This window comes from Anabrus simplex, chromosome 1 (assembly GCF_040414725.1).
Source record: "Anabrus simplex isolate iqAnaSimp1 chromosome 1, ASM4041472v1, whole genome shotgun sequence".
In the NCBI taxonomy this organism is placed as follows: Eukaryota; Metazoa; Arthropoda; class Insecta; order Orthoptera; family Tettigoniidae; genus Anabrus; species Anabrus simplex.
The window spans coordinates 319,584,480-319,610,920 of record NC_090265.1 but is presented as its reverse complement, the minus strand read 5'-3'; the positions used below and the strand labels follow the sequence as shown (position 1 = coordinate 319,610,920).

Here is a 26,441-nt window from a genome sequence, read left to right as displayed (position 1 = left end):
AGTTGACCATCATGTGTGTGTGCCGTGAAATGAAATGGCGTGTGGATTTTAGTGCCGGGAGTGTCCGAGGACATGTTCGGCTCGCCAGGTGCAGGTCTTTCAATTTGACTCCCGTAGGCGACCTGCGTGTCGTGATGATGATGATGATGAAGACAACACACATACCCAGCCCCCATGCCAGCGAAATTAACCAATGATGATTAAAATTCCCGAACCCTGCCGGAATCGAACCCGGGACTCCTGTGACCAAAGGCCAGCACGCTAACCATTCAGCCATGGAGCCGGACTGTGTGACGTGTAAGACCTATTTGACACAGTGCGTGTTTAGTGCGTTGGTTATGAACTGCGAACGGGAACATGAACGACCAAAAGATCAATGTACAGTTTCGTTTTAAGCTTGGCAAGACACAGAAAGAAACGCATGCGATGCTGGTACGTGTTTATGAAGATCAAGCACTGTCCTTTAAGTGTGTGTGCGAGTGGTTCGCCCGTTTTCGAGGAGATCGGGAAAGTGTTTCTGACAACCCCCGTAGCGGAAGACCGGCGACCGCCGTCAGTGACGAAAACATTGAGAAGGTGAGGACATTAATCACGAACGATCGGCGATTAACTGTGCGCATGATAGTGGATGCACAGCAGATTAACTGTAAATCCGTGCGACAAATCGTTACCCAGAAGTTAGGGAAGAGGAAAACGTGTTCTCGTCTTGTGCCACTTCACTTGACTGACGATCAGAAGCAGGCACGTTTAGAGGCTTCATAGAATTTTGTCGAAACATCGGATGCGACACCAAATCTCTTGAAGTGTATCATCACCGAAGGTGTCTCAGGAACGACCCTGAAACGAAAGGGTAAAGCATGGAATGGTGTTCTCCGGGATCCTCTTGTCGGAAAAAGGTTAGAGCCGAAAAGTGACGCATCAAAACGATGCTCATCAATGTTTTCGATAGTCAAGGCATTATCTACAAGGAATTTCTACCTGAGGGGACGACGTTGTATGCTGCACGGTACATTGAAATTTTGACCCGTTTCATGAAACGTCTACGCAGGGTACGACCCCAACACGCACAACAAGGTTCATGCTATTTTGTCTATGACAACGCTCGCCCACACACAGCCAATATCGTCAAACAGTTCATGGCAAAAACGAGGTGGTGCAACTTGAACATCCCCCATACTCGCCAGATCTCAATCCTCCAGACTTCTTCCTATTCCCACGACTCAAACTCGCTTTGGAAGGAAAGAGATTTGACAATATTTCTGACATTCAACGAAACGTGACGAGGCTTTTGAACACCATCCCAAAGGAAGCTTTCTTGCAAAGTTTCCAGGACATGTATCGCCGATCTCAGCAGTGAATAGTTATAGGAGGGGACGATTTCGAAGGACAGTAAGGTCACTGTCTTGCATTGTTCATCTATGTTGATAGTACAGGACTATTCACCGAACTTTATTTTCACAGGTTGTAAATCTATCATCCCAGTGGTGGGAAATGATTTGGAACTCACGTTCTTGAAGATGAAAGTTGTGGGAAAAGCTCAAGAAACGTAAAATACAAGGCGCATGGAACGTACCCATGATCGGGTTTATTACAGCTTCTAAGGAATACATCTTCCTGGCCTGGATTGCTCATGACAATCGATAATATTCAACTACTGTAATGTATGTGGACGAAATACTGATTAATTTTTGGAAGTGGAAATAGCACCTTTTGAACAGACACTGCTTCAGAATGTTAAAATGGTAAATGTTCTTTGATGTATTTCGATCTAGCATTCCCAAGAGTATACGAATTGACAGAATTTCTACATGAACATTTACTGTAATTTGTCTAGCTTCAGCACAGCCACCCTCGTTGTACAACGATCTTTGATATTTAAATACCGAAGAAGAATTGTGACGCATTAACTTTTAAATCTAACTTGTGTAGTGGCATGCTTGAATCATAAAGGGAGTTAAACAATTCAATACGATAACATACTAATTTACTAACATAGTCGCATTCTGCAGATTCAGTACGAATATACGTTGCTTTGCCACATTTTGAAAATGTTCAGCTACTAGTTGATGACATGATGTTGGGCGTAAAATTGCAACTTTCGAAAAATTTGAATTTTCACTTGGACCCAAAGAAGAACCTAATGAACCTTGTACGATATGAAATACATTTTATGGAATTTCGATAGTATAATTTTGCCTTAGTCCTCCATTTACGAATTTAGAAGCCGTTCACTACAGTTTGAATCATCTCTTTCAGTCTTCTTAAGTTCAAAAATTATTTTGGCCGAAAGGGACAGTATTTGAAACCTGACTGAACAGAACTTGGGAACATTCTAGATATAAACTTCTTATGGCTCTGAAGTTTGAACCTGTTTGAAGTGGTTCAAAACTCGTGCAGCTAATTTGACTTTCAATTTTATTTTCCTGTCAGTTTTATGTATATTTCTGATTTTCTTTCCTAACCGTAGCCCTTCATTTCTCTTTCAACTTATTTTAACTACTCAGTAAACTCAAATCATAATGTAGCATTCTCGTGTTTACTTCTAACTTCACGCAATTATACAGACACCAAATGTTTCCCTATTGTTCTAGTCCACGCAAATGGCGGCCACGCGTGCCTCCGGAGAAGCCAGGTGCAGGTATTTTGAGTTGACGCCACTTGGCGACATGCTCGTCCGTGAGGATGAGACCGTACATAGGATGAAATGTAATGTTGAAGATGGCATATACACTCAGTCCAAATTGTCAGAGGAATTAACCAATGAAGGTTAAAATGTCCGTCCCGGCCGAGAATCGAACCCGGGATCCGTTGAACAAACGTTTACCACGCAGCCGGACGTCTAGTTCCTATTACAGAGTACACTGATGAGCACACTTGGGAAGTTTCACCCGGTGGGATCCATGCAGAAGTGGAAGAAAAAGAAGAAAGATTAATAATAATAATAATAATAATAATAATAATAATAATAATAATAATAATAATAATAATAATAATAATAATTTATCTCAGTCTAATGCATTTTTTCAGTAATGCAACTATGCTGGTAACTGTATTGACAGTTGAATAATTCCTGAAAGAATTGAAATAAAAAATACACTGCAAGCTTTTTATTTTACTTGAGTTCCAATCTTCTTTCAAAGCACTTTTCCATAATTTTAGTAATACACGAAAGTATATTCTAAACTTATAATAACCGACTACTTGGTAAATAAACACAAGGAAGAAATTTAAACAAGTATCTCTTCAAGGGGTTTTGGGCTACCTAGCTGAGGCAGTAAGCGCGCGCTTAGTTCAGCCGGAAGGAATTAAATATGAATCTTCTCAGGAAGTGGAACTATTTAGAAATTATTTTTCACTTTTGGATAGGGACATGGCCCTATCTCAGCCTGCACTTAAAAGTAGTCTTTCTATCTTTTTTCTTTCTTTCTTTCTTTCTTTCTTTCTTAATCAGTTTACCCTCCAGGATTGGTTTTTCCCTCGGACTCAGTGAGGAATCCTACCCCTATCGCCTCAAGGGTGGAGTCGTGGCGCGTGTGACTTTGGGTCGGCGGATAAACTGGGAAAGAGGACCAGTACCTCGCCTCCTATGCTGAACAGGAGCCTTATGAGGCGATGGGAAGTCTGGAAGGGATAGACAAGGAATATGGAAGGAAGCGACCGTGGCCTTAAGTTAGGTACCACCCCGGCATTTGCCTGGAGGAGACGTGGGAAACCACGGAAAAACACTTCGAGGACGGCTGAGGTGGAAATCGAACCCTCCTCTACTCAGTTGACTTCCAGAGGCTGAGTGACCCCGTTCCAGCCACGCTAGCTAGACTCTTTAGCTAACGCGGTTCCAGCCCTCGTACTGTTTGTCCAACCCTTGTCCCGTTTCCCTACGGGGTCGGGTATGAGGTGAGATGAATTTGTCGTGGCGGTTTTTTATGACCGGATGCCCTTCCTGACGTCAACCTCACCACTTTCCAAATTTCGTGACAAAGCCGGGAATCGAACCCGGGCCTCCGGGGATGGCAGCTAATCACACTAACCACTACACCACAGACGCGGGCACGTAAAAATAATACCAAGTTAATTCTTGAGGTTCAAAAGTGAAGGACGGTTGAAGCCTTTCTCTTCCACTCCTCCAGGCCTTCATGTCCTGGACGGAGATGGCTTTACTTTCTTAAGAGGATCAAGATGCTCCTCCTGACAGTTATTCCTTCTCAGCAATTGGTCTGTTGTTCAACATAAAGGCCATCACGTGGTATATTATTATGTCTTTTCGAAAGGAAAACAAATTTTTCCACTACCACTCGTAGTGTTTTTTCTTGTGGATCAATGCTACCATATCTAAATCACACAAATATGAGAAAAAATGCAAGACAGCTGGATATGTTAGAGAGTGATTCATCAGACAGTATGTAGAGTACATTCCGTACAGACATTCTGCTGAAGAAAGTCTCTCATAGGCAACCAACTAAACAGAAGATCAATACCGGTTGTATATACAGCAGGCTGAAACATACGCAGTGACGTTCTCACTCATCCTGCCACTGGTTATTGGTGGTTTTCTCACTCATCCTGCCACTGATTATTGGTGGTTTTCCCAAGCGGCAAAACAATATTATTATCAGCCACAATTTCAGTTATTGAGATATGTTCATGGATTAAATAATTTCTGTCAGTTTACTTCTATTAGTTTAATTTTCTCATTCAATCGAATTTATCTGTCAGATTACTCTGTTCTATTCAATTCTATTCTATTATGTAATATAGTATTATATTACGTTACATTATACTTTGTTGTAGTATTTACTTACTTTAAACAAAATCAGTAACTAAGCATTAGCTTCAGCCAGGCAACGGTTCCGCCTGTCTTATTCTACCTCGTTGATATAGACCTTGCTAGAACGTAACTGTAGTAGTGCCATTCGCTGTCAGCCACAGAATGAACTACGGTATTGCCAACTCTTGTCAGTTATTGGAACTGATTGAATCTGCTTTCTGAAGCCGAGAGGGATCTTCGTCCGAATAATAAAATCCTGTAAAGTTGTAAGTATAAACGAAAAACCGCAGTGATACGGAATGTATATTTATGTGTCTTTAATTTAAAGCAAACAACCTGAAAATCGGCCTAGTAGAAGTCACTGAAGTATTGTAGACAGAAAGCATACTGGTCGTACATGTGTGAATAGCATTATGCGCATGTTAATTTCGGAAAATAAAATACTAATAATAGTTTAAATAAAGAAAAACGTAGTTCTGGCACATATACATGTAAGTGCCTTTCATTTTAATCACACTTCACAAAAATCCGTCCAGTGGGGAGTTGTTGGCGGATTGCAAAAGAAATCGCCTTGCGTTTTAAATATATAGATTATTATTACTATTATTATTAACTCATTTCATAACAAAATTAACATAAAAGATTTCCGTACTTCGTGCGATGCTAAATGTAAGAAGACCATTATTCTTGACTATAGCATTATCCCAAGAGATGATACTATAAGATGAGGTAATTTTGTTCAAACCTTGAGATTAAACGTTACCAATGACTACAGTATTTACTATCTGAACACCAGGGTTGCGTTCACAAAATACTACTTTCCAATTCCGAGTAAACTCAGAGTTCGCTGTATCCGTTCACAAAAGTAAAGAGTTAACTCCACAAGGTGTTCAGAAAATGCATTCGAGTTAACTCAGAGTATACTATTTTTACTCCACGTAAATAGGTGGGTAGATTTAACTAGACATGCGCAGTAATGCATTCATTGGTGGAGGTGAAAAATATTAAAATGCGAGTATATTGACATGGCAATGAATTCAAATTGTTTTCTAGTTGTTGACAACGGGCGTTATGTATTGAATAAAGAAGGAGATATTTTCGTTTAAAATAGGAAAAAGATGTGCCAATTTTAATAATCGGCGAAAATAACATGATTGAATTTTTATAAGAATATCCATGTTATGAATGATCAGCTGATTTATTACCCTCAAATTTCTAAGATTTCTAAGATTTTTTATTTAGATGACCTTCTGAATGAGACAATTTAATTTTATGATCAGAAATACCACACAGTGCATTTATAACTCACACGAAACGGATCTTGTACGAATCAGGTGCTAAGAGCCAAATTACAACCAGAAGTTACTTGCGTGGGTCTTGCAATGGTGTTCCTCGTTCCTCGATTTTGGATTTAGAAAGTTCAGGGCCAATGACTATGATTATATGTTCGAATGCTGATCGCGGAAATGTTGTTTAAATTTAATTTCTTCGTAGTTGTTAACAACATCATCTCCAGAGCTAGTTGTCCTAAATGGCTTATAGTGCACCAGTGCGGAGCCGATGTATTGGTATCCATCATCAATGTAATCAAATTGTTCCTACGAGATAAAGAATAACGGATACTGTTTTAAGGCACAACTTGGTGAGGAAACTAGTAACAACTACGATGCTATGAAAAAATTATCCTGGAAATTAGACATTAAATTACTCGCAAATGAGGTTATGGTAAAACAAATAACATTCCTTAATTGATTAGCCGTATTCTGTTACTCTGTATTCACTCCAAGTGTTCACGAAATACTGTTACTCAGAGTTAACATTACTAGTTACTCCGCGATACTCCACTCTACTCCAGCTTTACTCGGAGTTGTATTCTGTGAACGCAGCCCAGGAATTACAAACGAAATGATTATTTAAGTTAATTAGTTTATCTTATTTTATTGAAAAGAATATTTATTGTTTTATTATCTTATACATATTATTTTTATTCGTATACAACATTGCATATTAACAAACATAATGTTGAATGTGAGGTATTATATCACGACACCATTACATACTAAAGATATGTTGAATCTATAAATCAAACCTACTGTGACTATCTCACAATTGTTACTGCAGTACTGAGAGTTGCTTTACGCGTCTATACTATATCTCGTGGACTAGCAGAAGGGCCACCATGGTGGGCATGGGAATGGTCTTCCTGTTGTGGTGATTATGGGAGCAGGTGTTGTTCTGCACCATGGGAGCCAAGGAGGGCACGGCCATGGCTTTCTGGTAGTGGTGGTAGGCACCGGAGTTGTGGTTGTGGTTGTTGTAGGTTCTGGAGTTGTGCTGGTAGTGGTGGTAGGCTTACACCAAGGGAGCCAAGGGGGACAAGGCCATGGTTTCTTAGTAGTGCTAGTGGATACTTGTGTTGTGGTTGTTGTAGGTTCAGGAGTTGTAGTTGTGGTTGTTGTGGGTTCTGAGGTGGTAGTTGTGGTTGTTGTGGGTTCTTGAGTTGTGGTTGTTGTGGGTTCTGGGGTGGTAGTTGTGGTTGTAGTTGGTTCTGGGGTGGTAGTTGTGGTTGTTGTGGGTTCTGGGGTGGTAGTTGTGGTTGTTGTGGGTTCTGAGGTGGTAGTTGTGGTTGTTGTGGGTTCTTGAGTTGTGGTTGTTGTGGGTTCTGGGGTGGTAGTTGTGGTTGTAGTTGGTTCTGGAGTGGTAGTTGTGGTTGTTGTGGGTTCTGGGGTGGTAGTTGTGGTTGTTGTGGGTTCTGGGGTTGTAGTTGTGGTTGTTGTTGTTGGTTCTGGGGTTGTAGTTGTGGTTGTGCTTGTTGTGGGTTCTGGAGTTGTAGTTGTGGTTGTTGTGGGTTCTGGGGTTGTAGTTGTGGTTGTTGTGGGTTCTGTAGTTAATGTTGTGGTTGTTGTAGGTTCTGGAGTTGTGCTAGTAGTAGTGGTAGGCTTACACCAAGGGAGCCAAGGGGGACAAGGCCATGGTTTCTTAGTAGTGCTAGTGGATACTTGTGTTGTGGTTGTTGTAGGTTCAGGAGTTGTAGTTGTGGTTGTTGTGGGTTCTGAGGTGGTAGTTGTGGTTGTTGTGGGTTCTTGAGTTGTGGTTGTTGTGGGTTCTGGGGTGGTAGTTGTGGTTGTAGTTGTCTCCGGGGTGGTAGTTGTGGTTGTAGTTGGTTCTGGGGTGGTAGTTGTGGTTGTTGTGGGTTCTGGGGTGGTAGTTGTGGTTGTTGTGGGTTCTGGGGTTGTAGTTGTGGTTGTTGTTGTTGGTTCTGGGGTTGTAGTTGTGGTTGTGGTTGTTGTTGTTGTGGGTTCTGGTGTTGTAGTTTTGGTTGTTGTGGGTTCTGGAGTTAATGTTGTGGTTGTTGTAGGTTCTGGAGTTGTGCTAGTAGTAGTGGTAGGCTTACACCAAGGGAGCCAAGGGGGACAAGGCCATGGTTTCTTAGTAGTGCTAGTGGATACTTGTGTTGTGGTTGTTGTAGGTTCAGGAGTTGTAGTTGTAGTTGTTGTGGGTTCTGGGGTGGTAGTTGTGGTTGTTGTGGGTTCTTGAGTTGTGGTTGTTGTGGGTTCTGGGGTGGTAGTTGTGGTTGTTGTGGGTTCTGGAGTTGTTGTTGTGGTTGTTGTGGGTTCTTGAGTTGTGGTTGTTGTGGGTTCTGGGGTGGTAGTTGTGGTTGTTGTGGTCGTTGTTGTTTCTGGGGTAGTAGTTGTGGTTGTTGTGGGTTCTTGAGTTGTGGTTGTTGAGGGTTCTGGGGTGGTAGTTGTGGTTGTAGTTGGTTCCGGGGTGGTAGTTGTGGTTGTAGTGGGTTCTGGGGTGGTGGTTGTGGTTGTAGTTGGTTCCGGGGTGGTAGTTGTGGTTGTAGTTGGTTCCGGGGTGGTAGTTGTGGTTGTAGTGGGTTCTGGGGTGGTGGTTGTGGTTGTAGTTGGTTCCGGGGTGGTAGTTGTGGTTGTAGTTGGTTCTGGGGTGGTAGTTGTTGTTGTGGGCTCTGGGGTGGTAGTTGTGGTTGTAGTTGGTTCTTGGGTGGTAGTTGTGATTGTAGTGGGTTCTGGGGTGGTAGTTGTGGTTGTAGTTGGTTCCGGGGTGGTAGTTGTGGTTGTAGTTGGTTCTGGGGTGGTAGTTGTGGTTGTAGTTGGTTCTGGGGTGGTAGTTGTGGTTGTAGTTGGTTCTGGAGTGGTAGTTGTGGTTGTAGTGGGTTCTGGGGTGGTAGTTGTGGTAGTTGTGGGTTCTGGGGTGGTAGTTGTGGTTGTAGTGGGTTCTGGGGTAGTAGTGGGATCTGGGGTGGTATTTGTGGTTGTAGTTGGTTCTGGGGTGGTAGTTGTGGTTGTAGTGGGTTCTGGGGTGGTAGTTGTGGTTGTAGTTGGTTCTGGGGTGGTAGTTGTGGTAGTTGTGGGTTCTGGGGTGGTAGTTGTGGTTGTAGTTGGTTCCGGGGTGGTAGTTGTGGTTGTAGTTGGTTCTGGGGTGGTAGTTGTGGTTGTAGTTGGTTCTGGGGTGGTAGTTGTGGTTGTAGTTGGTTCTGGTGTAGTAGTAGTGGTTGTAGTGGGTTCTGGGGTAGTAGTTGGTTCTGGGGTGGTAGTTGTGGTTGTAGTTGGTTCTGGGGTGGTAGTTGTGGTCGTTGTAGTTGTTGTAGGTTCTGGAGTTGTTGGTTGTAGAGTCGGCGAGGTTTCAGTTGCTACCGTAGTCGTGGAGACAGGCTCCTTCGTTGTGGACTGTGGTGCCTCTGACGTTGTCTGTGCTGTGCATCCCGCTGATTCTGGCCAGTCGCACACCTACAGTCAGAAATTGTTATTAACACAGGTGAACCTTTACTTGTACAGAAATAAAATTAATAAACTATTAGTTTGGCCTGCCAGCCCCGCACTTTCTACTTGTAAGTGTCCTGCATGCAATAATGATGAACGGGATATCTAATCGCTGGTTTACAAAGGAGCACTACAACGTGCAATATTTCGGATGTGAAACAGATAGTGGTTCTGTAACAGGATGCATTTGAAAATACGCCAAAAGTGCAGACAATAAAGTTTCGTCTGGGAGCTGGCTTCCTTCTTACGAAATACTGTTGATCGCAACTGCGAGCTCACTGCATTAGCTTTTCTGCACCTTGATTCGATCTCATTTACTATACTACCGTCCTGAGAGAATACACATCCTAATTACTTGAAATTATCTACCTCTTCAGCTTTGTATCCCCAATCTTACCTACTGATATCAATTTAGTCTTGGAAAGGCTAATTTTCATATCATACTCATTGCACCTATTTTCCAGTTGAAAGATACAGTCAAACCTTCGTAGAACGCTTACCGATACAACGATAAACCCGTGTACAGCGATAATTTTATATGGTCTCAGCAGATTTCCTATATTTACTATGTTAATTACCCCTCATCAGAACGATGAAGTAATTTTAGTAACACCCTGCGTGGTTTCCCATTTTCATACTAGGCTGTACCTTAATTAAGGCCACGGCCGCTTCCTTCCCACTCCTAGGCCTTTCCTATCCCATCATCGTCATAAGACCTATCTGTGTCGGTGCGACGTAAAGCAAATAGCAAAAAAATAAAAAAATAAAAGTAACACCCTGTTATAACGAAGACAAAGTTTTGAGGATCTTACCATTTTCTGCTCCTAAGAATCTGACCGTAAGAGCACGTATTGTTTGTTAAATCCCTCTACCTTCAGAGCTGTATTCTTAGAAGCTTCCCAACATACTTTGTTGGCAGTAAGCAGGTAGCGAATAGCCGTGGCGAGCTGTGCTTGTTTCCGTTTTTGGTATTGTGATGACTCATAACCTTCCATTCATAGCAGATTGACATGCATCTCTTCTGCTCCGCTGCATGGAACTGCCGCGTGTGTGTGCTTGTTATTGTGGTCATGAAATGTTGGTAACTGGGTCTCAGATTGATTCCATTTGTGTGCACTGCGTTCTATGGTACTTTACCATCAGATGTGTTTATGCCGTCCGTCTCGACTTAAAGTTACATTCTTGTCGTACGAAGGGCGTGACCTGATTGATCTGAGCACGGGTGACTTTCAATCCCGTTGTAAAATTGTTTGCGTGGTTTGAAACTGTGTTAACACTGTTGTATTCTGTACATTATTGAGCTCGAGTTGCATTCAGGAGTGCTGTGTTGAGCTCGTACGAAGTTTACTTACATGATCTGTGCCATCTGTAAATGTTTTTAAGGTGTTATAAATACGTTTTGGACTTGGTTAATGAGATAAGCTGATAAGCTTAGAGACTAAACTTGAAGTTTTCAAAGTCATTGATAACGGGATGAAACAGATAGATGTGGCGAGGAAGTATGGACTTGCACAATTGACGTTAGGTACGTTCCTTAAAAAAACGGAAAGAAATTGAAGTAAGTTTTCTAGGTGGCAAGTTTAACCTTTCAAGAAAAAGGATGAAGATGGCAGCTGCTGACAATGTGGACAGTGCTACACTGCGGTGGTTTAATGAGATGAGTGCGCAGAACATTCCAATTAATGGCCCCTTGATATGTCAAAAAGCCTTAGATTTTGCTGAGTTGCTTGGCGATTCTTACTTTCAGGTACGTAACGGATGTCTGCGGAGGTTTAAGGAGCGGCATGGGATCATTTTTAAAGTGACTTCAGGCGAAAAAATCCACAACTTTAGGTGATGCAAAGTGTTGGCGGGAAAACACCATGTGAAAACTGCTGGAAAAGTACGGTACTGAAAACATGTACAGTGCAGTTGAGACGGTATTGTTTTACCATCTGATGCCAGAGAAGATGATGGCCTTTAGAGGAGAAAAATGTAAAGGAGAGAAACAATCTAAATGTAAATGGAGTGAACGAAATGTGTTTCATTAATTGTATTTTAATGATCTTTTCGTCAGAAGCGTACTGTATATACTGCAATTTTCGGTACAGTAGGTACAATACTCCAGAAGTCACTATTTAACAAAACCTCATTATAACAATAACCCTGCTATAACAATATTAATTTTAAGGTTCCTTGGATATTTTTCTATCGAGGTTTGACTGTATTGGATTACAGGCACAATCTGCCATTAAGACCAAGTCGCCACCAGAGACCAAACTGCTTACTATATTTTCATCTACCTGCCACTTTATACCTTTCAGCAGAAGAACCATTTCAATTATGAACAACAAAGGTGAAAGATTAGAGCCTTGTCTAACCCCTGTAAGTACCCTGAACCATAAAATCATTAAACTAACAATTCTCACTGCAGCCCAATTGTCAACAGAAATGTCTTTGACTTATTTTAATAATCTACTCTTAATCACCTAGTCGCCCAGTGCCTGAAGTATCTTGGTCTGATTGTAAGAATGCCTAGGAATTGTATTTGAATGGGTGAAATTAAAAAGGAAAGAAATAGAGTTAGAAATAGAGTTAGAAATGGCTGTAGAAGTAAGGAGAAATTGAAGGAACTTACTAGAAAATTGAATCTAGCAAAGAAGGCAGCTATGGATAACATGATGGCAAGCATAATTGGCAGTCATACAAATTTTAGTGAAAAATGGAAGGGTATGTATAGGTATTTTAAGGCAGAATCAGGTTCCAAGAAGGACATTCCAGGAATAATTAATGAACAAGGGGAGTGTGTATGTGAGGATCTTCAAAAGGCAGAAGTATTCAGTCAGCAGTATGTAAAGATTGTTGGTTACAAGGATAATGTCGAGATAGAGGAGGAGACTAAGGCTAAAGAAGTATTAAAATTTACATATGATAACAATGACATTTACAATAAGTTACAAAAGTTAAAACTAGAAAAGCGGCTGGAATTGATTAGATTTCTGGGGATATAATAAAGACAATGGGTTGGGATATAGTACCATATCTGAAGTACTTATTTGATTATTGTTTGGTCGGAGGAGCTATACCAGATGAATGGAGAGTTGCTATAGTTGCCCCTGTGTATAAAGGAAAGGGTGATAGACATAAAGCTGAAAATTACAGACCAGCAAGTTTGACATGCATTGTATGTAAGCTTTGGGAAGGCATTCTTTCTGATTATACTAGACATATTTGTGAAATTAATAACTGGTTCGATAGAAGGCAATTCGGTTTTAGGAAAGGTTATTCCACTGAAGCTCACCATGTAGGATTCCAGCAAGATATAGCAGATATCTTGGTTTCTGGAAGTCAAATGGACTGTATCGCGACTGACCTGTCTAAAGCATTTGATAGGGCGGATCATGGGAGACTACTGGCAAAAATGGGTGCAATTGGACTAGACAAAAGAGTGATTGAATGGGTTGCTATATTTCTAGAAAATAGATCTCAGAGAACTAGAGTAGGTGAAGCTTTATCTGACCCTGTAATAATTAAGAGGGGAATTCCTCTAGGCAGTATTATCGGACCTTTATGTTTTCTTATATATATATATATATAAATGATATGAGTAAAGGAGTGGAATCGGTGGTAAGGCTTTTTGCGGATGATGTTATTCTCTATAGAGTGATAAATAAGTTACAAGATTGTGAGCAACTGCAACGTGACCTAGAAAATGTTGTGAGATGGACAGCAGGCAATGGTATGTTGATAAACGAGGTTAAAAGTCAGGTTGTGAGTTTCACAAATAGGAAAAGTCCTCTCAGTTTTAATTACTGCGTTGATGGGGTGAAAGTTCCTTTTGGGGATCATTGTAAGTATCTAGGTGTTAATATAAGGAAAGATCTTCATTGGGGTAATCACACAAATATGATTGTAAATAAAGGGTACAGATCTCTGCACATGGTTATGAGGGCGGTTAGGGGTTGTAGTAAGGATGTAAAGGAGAGGGCATATAAGTCTCTGGTAAGACCCCAACTAGAGTATGGTTCCAGTGTATGGGACCCTCAACAGGATTACCTGATTCAAGAACTGGAAAAAAATCTAAAGAAAAGCAGCTCGATTTGTTCTGGGTGATTTCCGACAAAACAGTAGCGTTACAAAAATGTTGCAAAGTTTGGGCTGGGAAGAACTGGGAGAAAGGAGACGAGCTGCTCGACTAAGTGGTATGCTCCGAGCTGTCAGCGGAGAGATGGCGTGGAATGACATTAGTAGACGAATAAGTTTGAATGACGTTTATGAAAGTAGGAAAGATCACAATATGAAGATAAAGTTGGAATTCAAGAGGACAAACTGGGGCAAATATTCATTTATAGGAAGGGGAGTTAGGTATTGGAATAACTTACCAAGGGAGACGTTCAATAAATTTCCAATTTCTTTGAAATCACTTAGGAAAAGGCTAGGAAAACAACAGGTAGGGAATCTGCCACCTGGGCGACTGCCCTAAATGCAGATCAGTATTGATTGATTGTTTGAAAGGAAAATGTTGCAGTTTTTGGTCAATTAAAATGAGATAGCCATTATATAGCTTATACGCAGTCGCATCAAAAATTAAAAAGAAGCGAAAGAATCAACGAATTTATATCTTGCTATTGGAGTTTGAAATTCAGAGTGAGTTTTAAACTCAACTTGTAACCAGTTTGCTTTTGTAACACTAAGAGAATATGATAAAATGACTATAGAAACAAGAAAAAAATAGTACTAAATGAAGAAATTAAGGACTGGAAAAAGAAAGTGGCCTGCTCATTTTAAATACGTACAAACATCTCTTTCAAAATAGAGGAACCTGGCCATGTTGCAGTGGAATATTTTCATTTTTAATCTCACCCATTCAGTTATAATTTAGGTATCTGTAGTTGACTCGTTTGTCTTGATGATGGTGGTGATTATTATAAGGAACGATAATAGCTTTTTTAAACTATTAATCAGTAGAGAAAAAGATCTGGTCCTTCGAAGAGTGAGTAGGCCTATCATAAATTTATAAATTAGATTACATTTTTGTAGACTCTTCGCATTTCTAAAACCAGTGAGATATAGAAGGAAAAGATTCCATTGACTTTAAACTGAGCCAGGAGCCAGAATCGTAATACTACTTGGTAATATATGTTTTATAGTTGGTGACTAACTTACATACAAACAAATATGTAATGGTACGGTTTTCAATCTGAGTAATGGTTTTGTAGTAAAAGAATTTTTTTTTAAATTTCAGAGAACTTTTCACCCATTCATTTAGATATTCCGACAGTAAAATTAACGTATTAGAAGAGAAATATGACTCACTTGAATGGTTGGATTGAAGTGCGTGGTTCCTGGGCACTGTTCCAGGTAGGGTGTGCCGTGCACACACCGGTAGTACTTGGTGCAGTCCGTCGGGTGCGGTAGGTGTGTCACGGGGTCTGATGGTTTATCTTCAGCCGGACACTGGACCTCCTGGCTAAGCGACACCTTCTGGCAGGCCAGAAGGGTCAAAGCGACGATAATGAGTCTGGTACCTCCTGATGAGAGAAAACAACAGCAGCTAACTGAAAATATCGTGTGACTTGCTTCAACACGACGATATAACACACTATTACACTTCGAGCACTACATTGTACTACTGACGCGTAAACGTATGCAGATTTACTCGGTATGTACTTCATGCATAAGTAAGCCCTAACACGTCCGGCCCTGCGGTGTAGGGGGCAACGCGTCCGCCTGTCACCCGGCGACCACGGGTTCGATTACCGGCCGGGTCAGGGAATTTTAATTGTAATTATTAATATCCCCGGCTTGTGGACAGGGTGTTTGTGACGTCCTTAATCTTCCTTTCCTCACACACAACATTCCACACTACCGCCATTCCAATTACAGGCAGGTTCATACAATATGGTGCAAGTAGGGGCAAAAGATTCACATGGGTCGACGATCCGAACAAACAGCATTTTAATAATAAAAAAGGCCCTGACACAGTTGAAATAGCACTTGATATCCTGTATTTAAAAATACCCGAAGCACATCCAGCCACTTGTCAAGGTAACTGCTGCTCAGACAAACAATCAGCAGATATTGGTGTGTCACGTGGTCAGCTTGACGAAATCCTCAGCCGTATTGCTTGATTTTCGTGACCAGATCCACTGTCTCTCGCATCGGGCAGCTCCCCAATTGGTGTCACAAGGCTGAGTGAAACCCGTTGCAAACATCAGTCCAGAATTAAAATACTCTGGCTTACAGGGAATCAAACCCGGATCCTCCCAGTATAATAGGCAGACACGCTGCTGCTACACAGCGGGACTGGCTTTGTTATGCTCTGCACACAACGTGAACACTTCCCTTACGATCACACCATTTTTCTTTCAATTAATAGTAGCCTGAGATATTACAACCGGTCTTAGTAAACTACACCATAGGGTTTTCAGTTGTAAACTTCCCAGTCTAAATATCTATTTATCTACCGTAGAGTATATTATTCATATGGATTATTTTTGAATTTTTTAGGGTGTACTATTCACACCACATTACTTCCCGTATGTTTGGGAGCATCCTTACAGCCTAGGCTAATTTTGTAGAAAGGTTCAGGTGCTAAAAGGAGGTATAAGTGAGAGCACTTTAACCTGCCACAAGTTGAATCCCGCTCCTAAATTTATATTCCTGTGTGAGGAACTCTCATGTCATGTTCTCCGGGAGATTGAATGGTTAGCTTTGTGCCCTGTCACATTACTCCCTGAAAAAAGCCTAGCACGGTTAACTCTCAAGCTCGCTTTTATCTCCCCTGTCACGTGAATTATTTGTTTGCCCGTAGGTAACTATGCGTGTTGTATGCTTTCATGAAGTTGAAGTCATCCAGATTTGAGCTTCCTGAGGAATAAACTCCTTAAGAATTGATCCTGGAGACGTAGGGTATTAGTGATACGCAGGGCCAGGATTTTGACGAGCTAAAGATTACATGTAACAAGCTTTAACAACTTCATTTTAGTTAATAATCCCGTATTGACTATAAATCAAACAGTGAATATTTAAGATTAACTTAAATATTATATTTAAGTTGTCCACCTATTCAATACTACATATAATTTATTACATTTAGTACATGTTTCGTCCCCTAAGGGACATCATCAGCTATAATAAACTACAATAATATATCAGAATACCAAAATTACATTATTAAATTGAAAAGACACATTAAAGCACTATTGTATGATAGCAAAGCAAAGTCACCTCCGTACAGACTACGAAGGCCCTTGGAGGAGTGGAAGGAAAAGGCTTCCACCATTGTTAACCTCGGCACATGATAGGGTAGAATGGTTAGTTCTACGCCCGGCCGCCTTTGCCCCCAGGAATTAACCTTCTACTCATTTTTGGTGTAGGCTGAGTGAACCTCAGGGCCATATGCACCTCCGGAAGTGGAAATCTCGTTTCTTAAATTTTACGACTTCCTGACGGGGATTCGAACCCACGTCCTTCCGGGCGAACCGAGCACTCCTTTACCGCCTCGGTCAGGCAGCGCCTTTATTGTATGATAGGACATTTAAAATAAAATATTGGCAAACTTTGTTAAAGTTGCAAGTCATATAAACAATAAAACTTATTCACAACAACGTTCATTTTAAGATTTTACGAATACAACTGTTAGTTCCCACGAACTTTATTATCAAGAGTATAATGAACAATTCAACCAGTTTCTATTGATTATATGACTTGCAACTTTAACAACAAAGTTTGCCAATATTTTACTTTAAATGTCCTATCATGCAATAATGTTTTTAATGTGTCTTTCCAATTTAATAATGTAATTTTGGTATTCTGATGTATTATTGTAGTTTATTATAGCTGACGATGTCCTTAGGGGACGAAACATGTCTAAATGTAATAAATGAAATGAAATGGCGTATGGCTTTTAGTGCCGGGAGTGTCCGAGGACATGTTCGGCTCGCCAGATGCAGGTCTTTTGATTCGACGCCCCTATGCGACCTGCGTATCGTTATGAGGATGAAATGATGATGAAGACGACACACACACCCAGCCCCCGTGCCAGCGAAATTAACCAATTGAGTTTAAAATTCCCGACCCTGCCGGGAATCGAACCCGGACCGCTGTGGCCAAATGCCAGCACGCTAACCATTTAGCCATGGATAAATGTAATAAATTATATATGTATTGAATACGTGGACTACTTAATCTTAAATATTCGATATTTTACCTAAAAATGTCTTTAAAATCTATAAAAGGACGGAAAAAAATCCAGTAAAATGATCCGAAAACTTAAAAAAATGACGCAAATTTTAAATTAAATTTTACAATCAATTTACTAATCGGGTTGGTGCAGAAGGTATTTATGTTGTAGACATTATGATCGTTTGGGCTTTTGTCAGGTCAAGAAAACAAGGTGAAAATCTTTACGTTACACTGAGAATATTGCTCGGCTTCTTCAGCAGAAAATCTCGACTGTTCACGAGGAAGGCTTCTTCAATTGGCGGTGTCTCTCCTGGAATGCGTACATTTCCAAGAAGTAGTGAACAAAGTTTGTTTAGTCTCCAAGTCAACAAAGCGTTGTGAAGATTCTCAAGTATCTCTATTCATCATCACTTAAATTTGCGATAATATCTAACACAAGACACGTAAATGCTTCAAAATCCTCAATCATGTAAGAAAATGACACAAAAGTATGAATTCCGTAAAATGACCAAATAATGACGTATAATTTTAGAAAATGACTTAAAAATACAAAATGGCAAAAATGACAGAAATGACCTAATACACGAGCATTTTTACTATGTGGGAGCTATGATCAGGATTCCTGTACAAGTTAGCAATTTCTGTTGTGAACCAATTAAAAGATGACATGTCCTCAAAATCCTAGCTCTGGTGATATGCACTGTATCTATTCCCTCATGACCTGTGTCGCAGCACGTTTATAAAGTTCATAACAATCAAACCGGAACTTTTTGAATAATTAAAATATTCATGAATTTATCTTGGAAACATAGGCTATTTGTTAAGAATATGCAGGAGATTTGCACACATAAACGCATTGCCTGATTACCTATATCGCAACTAAATGATATAATTCAAGTTATCCGATCTTAAGCTTTTTTCGAAAATAAACTCTTCATTAACTAATCCTGGACATGTGGGATATTAGTTAAGATATGCTATAAGTCTGATAACATGTTTCGCACCTCATTAAATTACCATTACTTGAACCTAAGATTAGACTAGATAACCAGAGCCTGAATACAATGATATCCCTAAGTGAAAGGCAAACATTCGGAGGAAAATCACTTTCTAATGATTTGGAAGACGAAACATGCTAGTTAATAAAGTTAAATATCTTAGTTCATATTACAGTTTGTCTTTTAAAGCCACTTCCCGACTTTCTTACGGGGCCGATGGATAAACCGTAGGCTTAGGACCAATTGCCCTTTCAGTCACGTTGCGCTGGTCCTACTGAGAAATCCCATTAGGATTCGAACCTTCATACTCGAGTCTGGAATCGAGCAACTAGGCCATATTACAAAATACTGTATTACATTGAAATATTTACCAAAATTTTACAGAGTACAACATTGTATTACAATTAATGACACACCTATCGACACGAAGTAAGATTTATGTAATTTAATTATCAAAATAAGTTATTGTAATTTATGATGATGGTAAAATATTACATTTATTACATAGTTTTACAGCCACGTCTCCCAGTGCAAACAAAGCCCTCTTTGGTGTCGGGCCATTTGCGGTCATCACAAAATCACGGACATCTGCGGTCAGTCAGATAAACTTGCGCCCACTCACAGAAATTCCCCAGTTGTCACAGGACATTTGCGGTCACTGCAGCAGGGGGTGGGTCTCATTAGTTTAATCTCGGAATATCCCCGCTAACCTGCCTGATCTCCTGGTCGCTCCTTGCAGATCAACATTTTTCTCTCGCGGGCATTATTTAGTGACTGATACCTTCGGACACAAACACAATTCTATATCTAAACTTCCTGGTGTAATTATTTACTGTTGTGTGCTGTAGTGGATTTGACAGTTACTAATAAGGCAAGTGGTTATATGTACTGAAAGTATAGGGAGAGTCCACATGAAATCGTCACCTGGGTGTGTCTGAAGGAGAAGAACAAGTCATGTCATGTTTTTGGTAACATACAATTCTGTAGATAATAAATATATTCTATTCTATTCTATTCTATTCTATTCTATTCTATTCTATTCTATTTCCTGTCCGGCCTCTCTTGGTCAACTCTTGTTTTCTTCCGACACCCACGGTACGATGTTTGCCAAGACCAGGCAGTCTTACATTTTCACGTCTTTCGTGGATTTTCCCTTCTTTTTCCCTAAAATAGTCGATTCGAATTTTTTATGGTTAGTTTTAAGGGAGGATGGTGGCACCGTTCTACTTTCTACTTTCTCACAAAAGCAGTAATCACCACCATCACGAAAAGGTCCCGTGGCTACCACGATATAAAAATTCCCACAGATATACAAGCTCGTATATTTTACATTTAAACTCTAATACAACACAAAGTGGATTTTTATATTCAGACATCAGAGGCTAATTCAAAAAATAATTTTCCTATTTATTTATCGTGGAATAATTAAAGGTAGGCCAGGCTAAAGGACACTGTTTTTTTCCGCACCAGTCCTTCATTTATAAAACTAAAGTTAATCCATCGTTAATTAATTAAAATTTATTTATTTATTTATTTATTTATGGTAGTCTAAAGTCACTTTAACATACATTTTTCGGAGAAAACGGCATGGGAAAGAATTAGAAATGCCGGACTCATTGGCTCACACGGTTGAAGCGCTGGCTTTCTGGTCCCAACTTGCCAGGTTCGATCCATCCAACACACGCTTCCAAGTTGTGAGCCCCCGGAGACCCATTTAGTCACCTCTTACGACAGGCAGGGGATACCGTGGATGTATTCTTCGTCTGTGTTCCCCACCCACAGGGGTTAAAAACCTCCAAACTCGAGTACATACAATAATTTGGTCGACAGTAAATTATATGTTTTAAAATGCTGATTATCATCACACATTATCCAGGCTTTGGACTGGTATAATGATTGTATTAAAAGCATTTTGGCGTGTTTAAAATCAGCTGCAGCTAAGCTTCGTCAATTATTTTTGTCGCCTGCAGGTAAGCGTCGTTATAATTTTGTTCCTTTGTACATACCTATTTACATTAGGAATACCTGAAGCAGCAAGTAGATTACGCAAAATTTTCTATACAAGAAATTGCCTTTAAGCAGGACCTGATGTCGCTAGTTTCATCTTAAGAGTTCTTTCAATCCTGTCATATTTCTTCACATATTTCGTATTCCTCCTCTTACTTTCAAGATTGAGCTCCAGTTTCAGGTACGTGCAGTTCGTCGCTTCTGCTTCCTTCTTTAAACAAACCACCAAATCGTCGAATCGAGGATGTGGATTTCCAACTAAAGAGTTGATCTTGTGATGCCATCCCTCTACAGCATTTGTTGTTCGATGTCGCTTTTTGTAACAGCTCCACATAGTGATTGCTTTCTCGCTGTTTTCAAGCCATAGGCTACGTGTACAAAATAGTCGAAGAAGCAAGTAAGTTTTTCTGTAGAAGGATCATGAGAATGTATCACCAACCATCGCTCACTGACGTCATCTGGCTTCAAAAATGCCATTGTAGTGCATATTCGGATGTGGAGACGTATATCTTCGTTCTCCTTGTAGTTGCTCGCCAGGCCAAGTTCCTGTACGTTTCTCCACAGACATTGCTTCATGTGAAAAAACAGCCACTTAACTGTGCTGACGGATATTCTTCTCGTAGGGCTGATATCCTAGCTGCTTCGAAGTCAGTAGTGATTTTCTTGGGATTCCATTGAGGAACCACTTCCAAGATAAGATGAAAGAAACTAATATTCTTTCTTTTTGCTAGCCAGGAACGCAAAGACGACTGGATAAACGATGCTTTCATCACTCCGGCCTCCAGGATCTGCGTGAATGGTGTATATCTTGGAGAAATTAAAAATTTAAAAAAAACTGCGCATAATACCTAAGATTTTCTCTACCTTTTTCGGCACTAAACATTATAATTCTTTCACCCATACCATCGTCAGCTAAACGAAACGGGCTGCCATTATTCATTTTTAACGCCTCTTCATTAAGAATTATCTGAGCACTTGTTTCTGGCTTTACTTGAAGTCCGCGTGCATGATTTCGTTGCCGACACATTGTTCTTTTTATTCTTGAGCTGGCATGTCAGTGACAAAGTCGTAGCCCCTGTTATGCAGATCACCCAACTCCTGCACGTAAATCTGTGATAGTGGAGCCACTTCTTCTCATGCTCTCTTCTTTCCCACTTGAACCTGCTTTTTCGCTGTGCAGGCCGCTTCTTCAGGTGGTCCACGCTGATGAACGACGGTATGAAGCATTACTTCGCTTCTTGTCCTCAGCCGTCTTTTACACTTGTTCTTCGTCTTCAGACACACCCGGGTGACGTTGACAGGTTGACTGTCCCTATACTTTCTGTACATATAACGTTTGTAAAGTGCACAATGATGTGCCTGATTAGTAACTGTCAACTCCATTACAGCACACAATAGTAAATACAGTACTGTGTAGAGACGAGAAGAATGCAAGAATGAGGAATGTGGCCTGCAAGCACGAACTTCCTGTTCTGCCCAGACAGATAGGCTCTTATCTGCTCTATCTGCTACACGAAAACATTGACTCACACTTTGCAGTTAGCTGGATTACAACCGACAAGAACGAAGAGCTGTCAGTAGAAGATAATATAAAGCAGCCTGGGTAGTAGCGGAGTTGCTATGGCAACCATTGAGTCACTGGCTCTACTGGTGAAAACCCCTTCGCCCCGTACCTCACCGGGCATGTGCATTCTTCTGATCTCCCAACAATACTCACACCAGGAAGTTTCGGTATAGAATGGTGTTTGTGGCTGAAGGTATCAATCTCTAAATAATGCCCGCGAGAGAAAAATGTTGATCTGCAATGAGCGACAGGTGCTCAGGTATGTTAGCGGGAATACCCCGAGATTAAGATGATGAGGCTCACCCCCTGCTGCGATGACCGCAAATGTCCTGTGACAACTGGGGAATTTCAGTGAGTGGGCACAATTTTATCTCAGTGACCACAATTGTCCGGCAACCCCCTCTTTTACCCCTCCATGAACAGGATCCTTCGTTTGCCCATAGGTAGCTCGCGCTGTCTCCTGGCTACGACAATGACATAGAGGCGAAGGTGAGTGATGAAATTTGGCAGGAAGGGTGAGCAAGAAAATGTTCAAATCTAATTTTGACTTAACATGGACAGGGAACATCTTTCAGCTTATTGAGGAATAAATTCTTAAGATAATCATCGGCCCGAAGGCTGGTAGTATCCACAACAGATCCACCATCGGCTGCCACAGGTAGCCTAGGTGTCAATGGAGGGACATACTACGGAACTGAGGAGTTAGGTAGTTTTCAGTTGCTTTCCTCCCCGAGCCCGAATGTGGTGTTACAGATCAATCTGACAAGCACGTTGAAATGTATACACCAGCTGACTCTATTAGCAACACTTTCACACGATTCTTCACAGGAACTGGCTGTATAAAGAATAGATTAGTAAACCTCATACCTCGGTCACTTTCATTTCGTCAAATCCAAAAGTAAAACCGAGACAGGTAAATGAAAGGAATAAACTTGACACGCATACATAATACAGCATCTCGCTAGAGATTAACGAATAAATGAATGAGTGAATGAATGAATGAATTAATTAAATACTTTGCCTTGTTTTGCTTGACGTAGTTAAGATGATGAAGACTTCTCTTATGCTAAGCCAAGGTTAACAAATTCACGAAATTAATATATTTTAGTTACTAGGAAATAATTTTTAAAAACAAGAAATTAACTTAGTAATTTGATAATGCTTCTACTACTACTTATCGCCGGCCAGGTGGTGTAGGGGTAGCGTGCCTGCCTCTTACCCTGAGATCCCGGGTTCGATTCCTGGCCAGGTCAGGGCTTTTTACCTGGACCTGAGGGCTGGTTCGAGGTCCACTCAGCCTACGTGATTAGAACTGAGGAGACATCTGATGGTGAGATAGCGGCCCCAGTCTAGAAAGACAAGAATAACGGCCGAGAGGATTCGTCGTGCTGACCACACGCCACCTCGTAATCTGCAGGCCTTCGGGCTGAGCAGCGGTTGCTTGGTAGGCCAAGGCCCTTCAAGGGCTGTAGTGCTATGGGGTTTTGTTTGGCTTGGTTTGGTTTCTACTACTACTACTACTACTACTACTACTACTACGACTTCTACTCGTTTAATCATAACAATAACCGTAATAATAATTTGAACAGTAATAATAGTTATAACTAAAGAGAAAGTAAATATTCCTTATAGTGATTTTTGAGCAGTGAGTACTACGCCAGGTTCCGTAAATGTCTGGTATAGAGTCCAAAATCTGTGCAGCGCCTACTTAGAACGGGTGGGTGTACCTTTTGGTGACGTGTCCGGGGATTGTCAGGATATTCCTGTTTTGTGAGCGGGTGTTAATCGATGATTTTCTGAATGGTACTGAGATATATACATACTTCAAGTGTTTGCAGTGACTTACGATCCCTACTTATTAACAACTTACTTTATAGTCATCTGTCAAGTCCGGATGTTTCGGCATTAATAGGTTAGAATGCAAATTCGCTGAAGCGAGAAACATGTATACTCCAGCCCGGACAACAGTTCTGCTATGAGACTTGCATACACATTAGGGGCCAGTCCTATTAAAATCCCTAGAAGTTATGTTACACTCGCTACATTACGGAAGGGCCGTGATCCGCTTGATTACATCCTCAGCTATATTGACTGGCATTCGTGACCGGGTCCACTGCATCTCGTATGAGACAGCTGGTATCACGAGCCTGAATAAACCTACTGTAATTACAGCCCTCAGATCAGAATAAAACTTCTTGGACTGACCGGGAATCGAACCCGGAGCCTCCTGGTAGGACAAGGCACGCTACTCTTACACAGTGGGGCTAATCATTTGGATCTACTTGACTAAAATTCTGAATGACTAAACACTGAAGCATAAAACTATTTATCTTGAAGATCAATTCAACGATAGTGAAACAGTCAAATAGAACATACCTGTCATACTGATTGTTTCTCTTACAGCAGTACATCGTGGTACTATCATGCTACATCTTATATACTTACTACCCAGGTTATTATCACATTGAAAATTTTGAGGTATTTCGTCACATGACGGATGAGTTTACAAAGGTTGATGATATTCATAAGATTCACTGTATCATTCCGTTGTCAGAGTTGATGTGATCTTTGATTGATCACCGAATTCGCTACTTTGCTGATAAATGTTACTGATGTTCTACACCAACGAGCTGGTATCCGTAGGGGAATTCGTAGACTGAAATTGATATCACTTCGTAGCTCTAATATGAAATAGTTTAGTCCTGATAACCAGCCAAATTGGAGGTGTTACATGGTTCAGTTGAAGATGCTAGATGGCAGAAAAGTGGACAGCGAGAGGAAAGAGTTGCAATGAATTAAAAAGAGAAAATTCTATTTAATATAAGAGAAGAAAATAATATAGCGAGAAGGAGTGAAGATATATGAACGCTCATACCTTCATAACCGTGCGAGCCAGGCACGCCGGCTTCGCGTAATTATTGAGGAGGCGTGATTAACATGAACACAGGCATGTGAAATGAGGAAGAGCTATTAATACAAACGTTCCTATACAAAAACAATATTCACAAACAAACGAGAAAACCAGAACAATAATAGAGCTTGTTTCTCAAATATATTTTTGAACAAGTCTTATGTGCAGGGTTTTCAATAATGTCCGCAAGTAAATATAAAATAGAACTTGATTCATAAATAAATATTTTGAAGGAATGCTTTATGTACGAAGGTATCAAAAATAATCATAAATAAAAATGGGAATTGCTTCATAAATACATTTTCTTAATAAATGTCATATTACTTCATATTATGCACTAGCAAATGTACCCGTGCTTCGCTAAGGTATTCTACATTGTATTCGAATATCGAAGTAAATACTGTACATGCAGTAAATAAGATTGTTTTAAAATTGCATGTCTCTTAGCGTTATCCGAGAAACAGCATGGGGAGGTCCCCATACGCTGTTTCCAATGTAAAGTGTTTGTTACGGATTTGTGATATAATGGCCGGCTCACTTGCCTACTGCCATTCACAATCGACTTGGGAAGTTTACATTAAAATTGCAGGCCCCATTGCCTACTGCGCGGTCACAATCGATTTGGGAAGTTTTCGTTACAATGGTAGCTCCCCTTTCCTACTGCCAGACAGATAACAATGGAGGAGTTTTTATTATAATGGCAGGCAGCTACCCTACTATCAGTCGAAATTGAGTTGTGCAGTTATCGTTATAATGCCAGGCCCCTTTTCCTACTGCCAGCCAGCTTACTGCCAGTCACACCAAGTTGGTGAGTTTCCATCAAAATAGCAGGCCACTATGCCTAATGCCAGTCACATTTTAGATGAGGACACTTGTTTATAATTGCAGGCACCCTTGCCTACTGTCAAACACAATTGGGTAGGGGAGTTTTAGACAAAACTGCATGCTCCCTTGCCTTCTGCAAGTCAAATCGAGAAGTGAACTATTCATTAAAATGGTAGGCCTTCCTTACTAATGCCAGTTACACAGGAAATGGAGAAGGACCCCATTCCTACTGCCAGTCAAATACGGTGTGGGGAGTACTGATTACAATAGCAGACCCACCCTTACTCGATCGTTACAAATCGACATCAGTGAATATATATATCGACATACGAAAGTATATGCGTGTTTACAATATTGCAGACCTTCATTTACAGATTAACTGCTGCTAAACGTACGTCATATCGACAAAGGATTGTACCAT

General features: G+C 40.6%; 1 protein-coding gene across 1 annotated transcript; it reads right to left on the bottom strand.

Moving 5' to 3' along the window:
- Positions 1 to 6,693: 6,693 nt before the first annotated feature.
- LOC136856748 (mucin-2) lies at positions 6,694 to 24,675 on the bottom strand. The gene is made up of 3 exons (XM_067134837.2): positions 24,661 to 24,675; positions 14,845 to 15,059; positions 6,694 to 9,516 (listed from the first exon to the last, which is right to left on the bottom strand). The coding sequence occupies exons 1-3, from the start codon at positions 24,665 to 24,667 to the stop codon at positions 6,928 to 6,930; spliced, it is 2,811 nt and encodes a 936-aa protein (XP_066990938.2). The 5' UTR covers positions 24,668 to 24,675; the 3' UTR covers positions 6,694 to 6,927.
- Between the last annotated feature and the right edge of the window lie 1,766 nt (positions 24,676 to 26,441).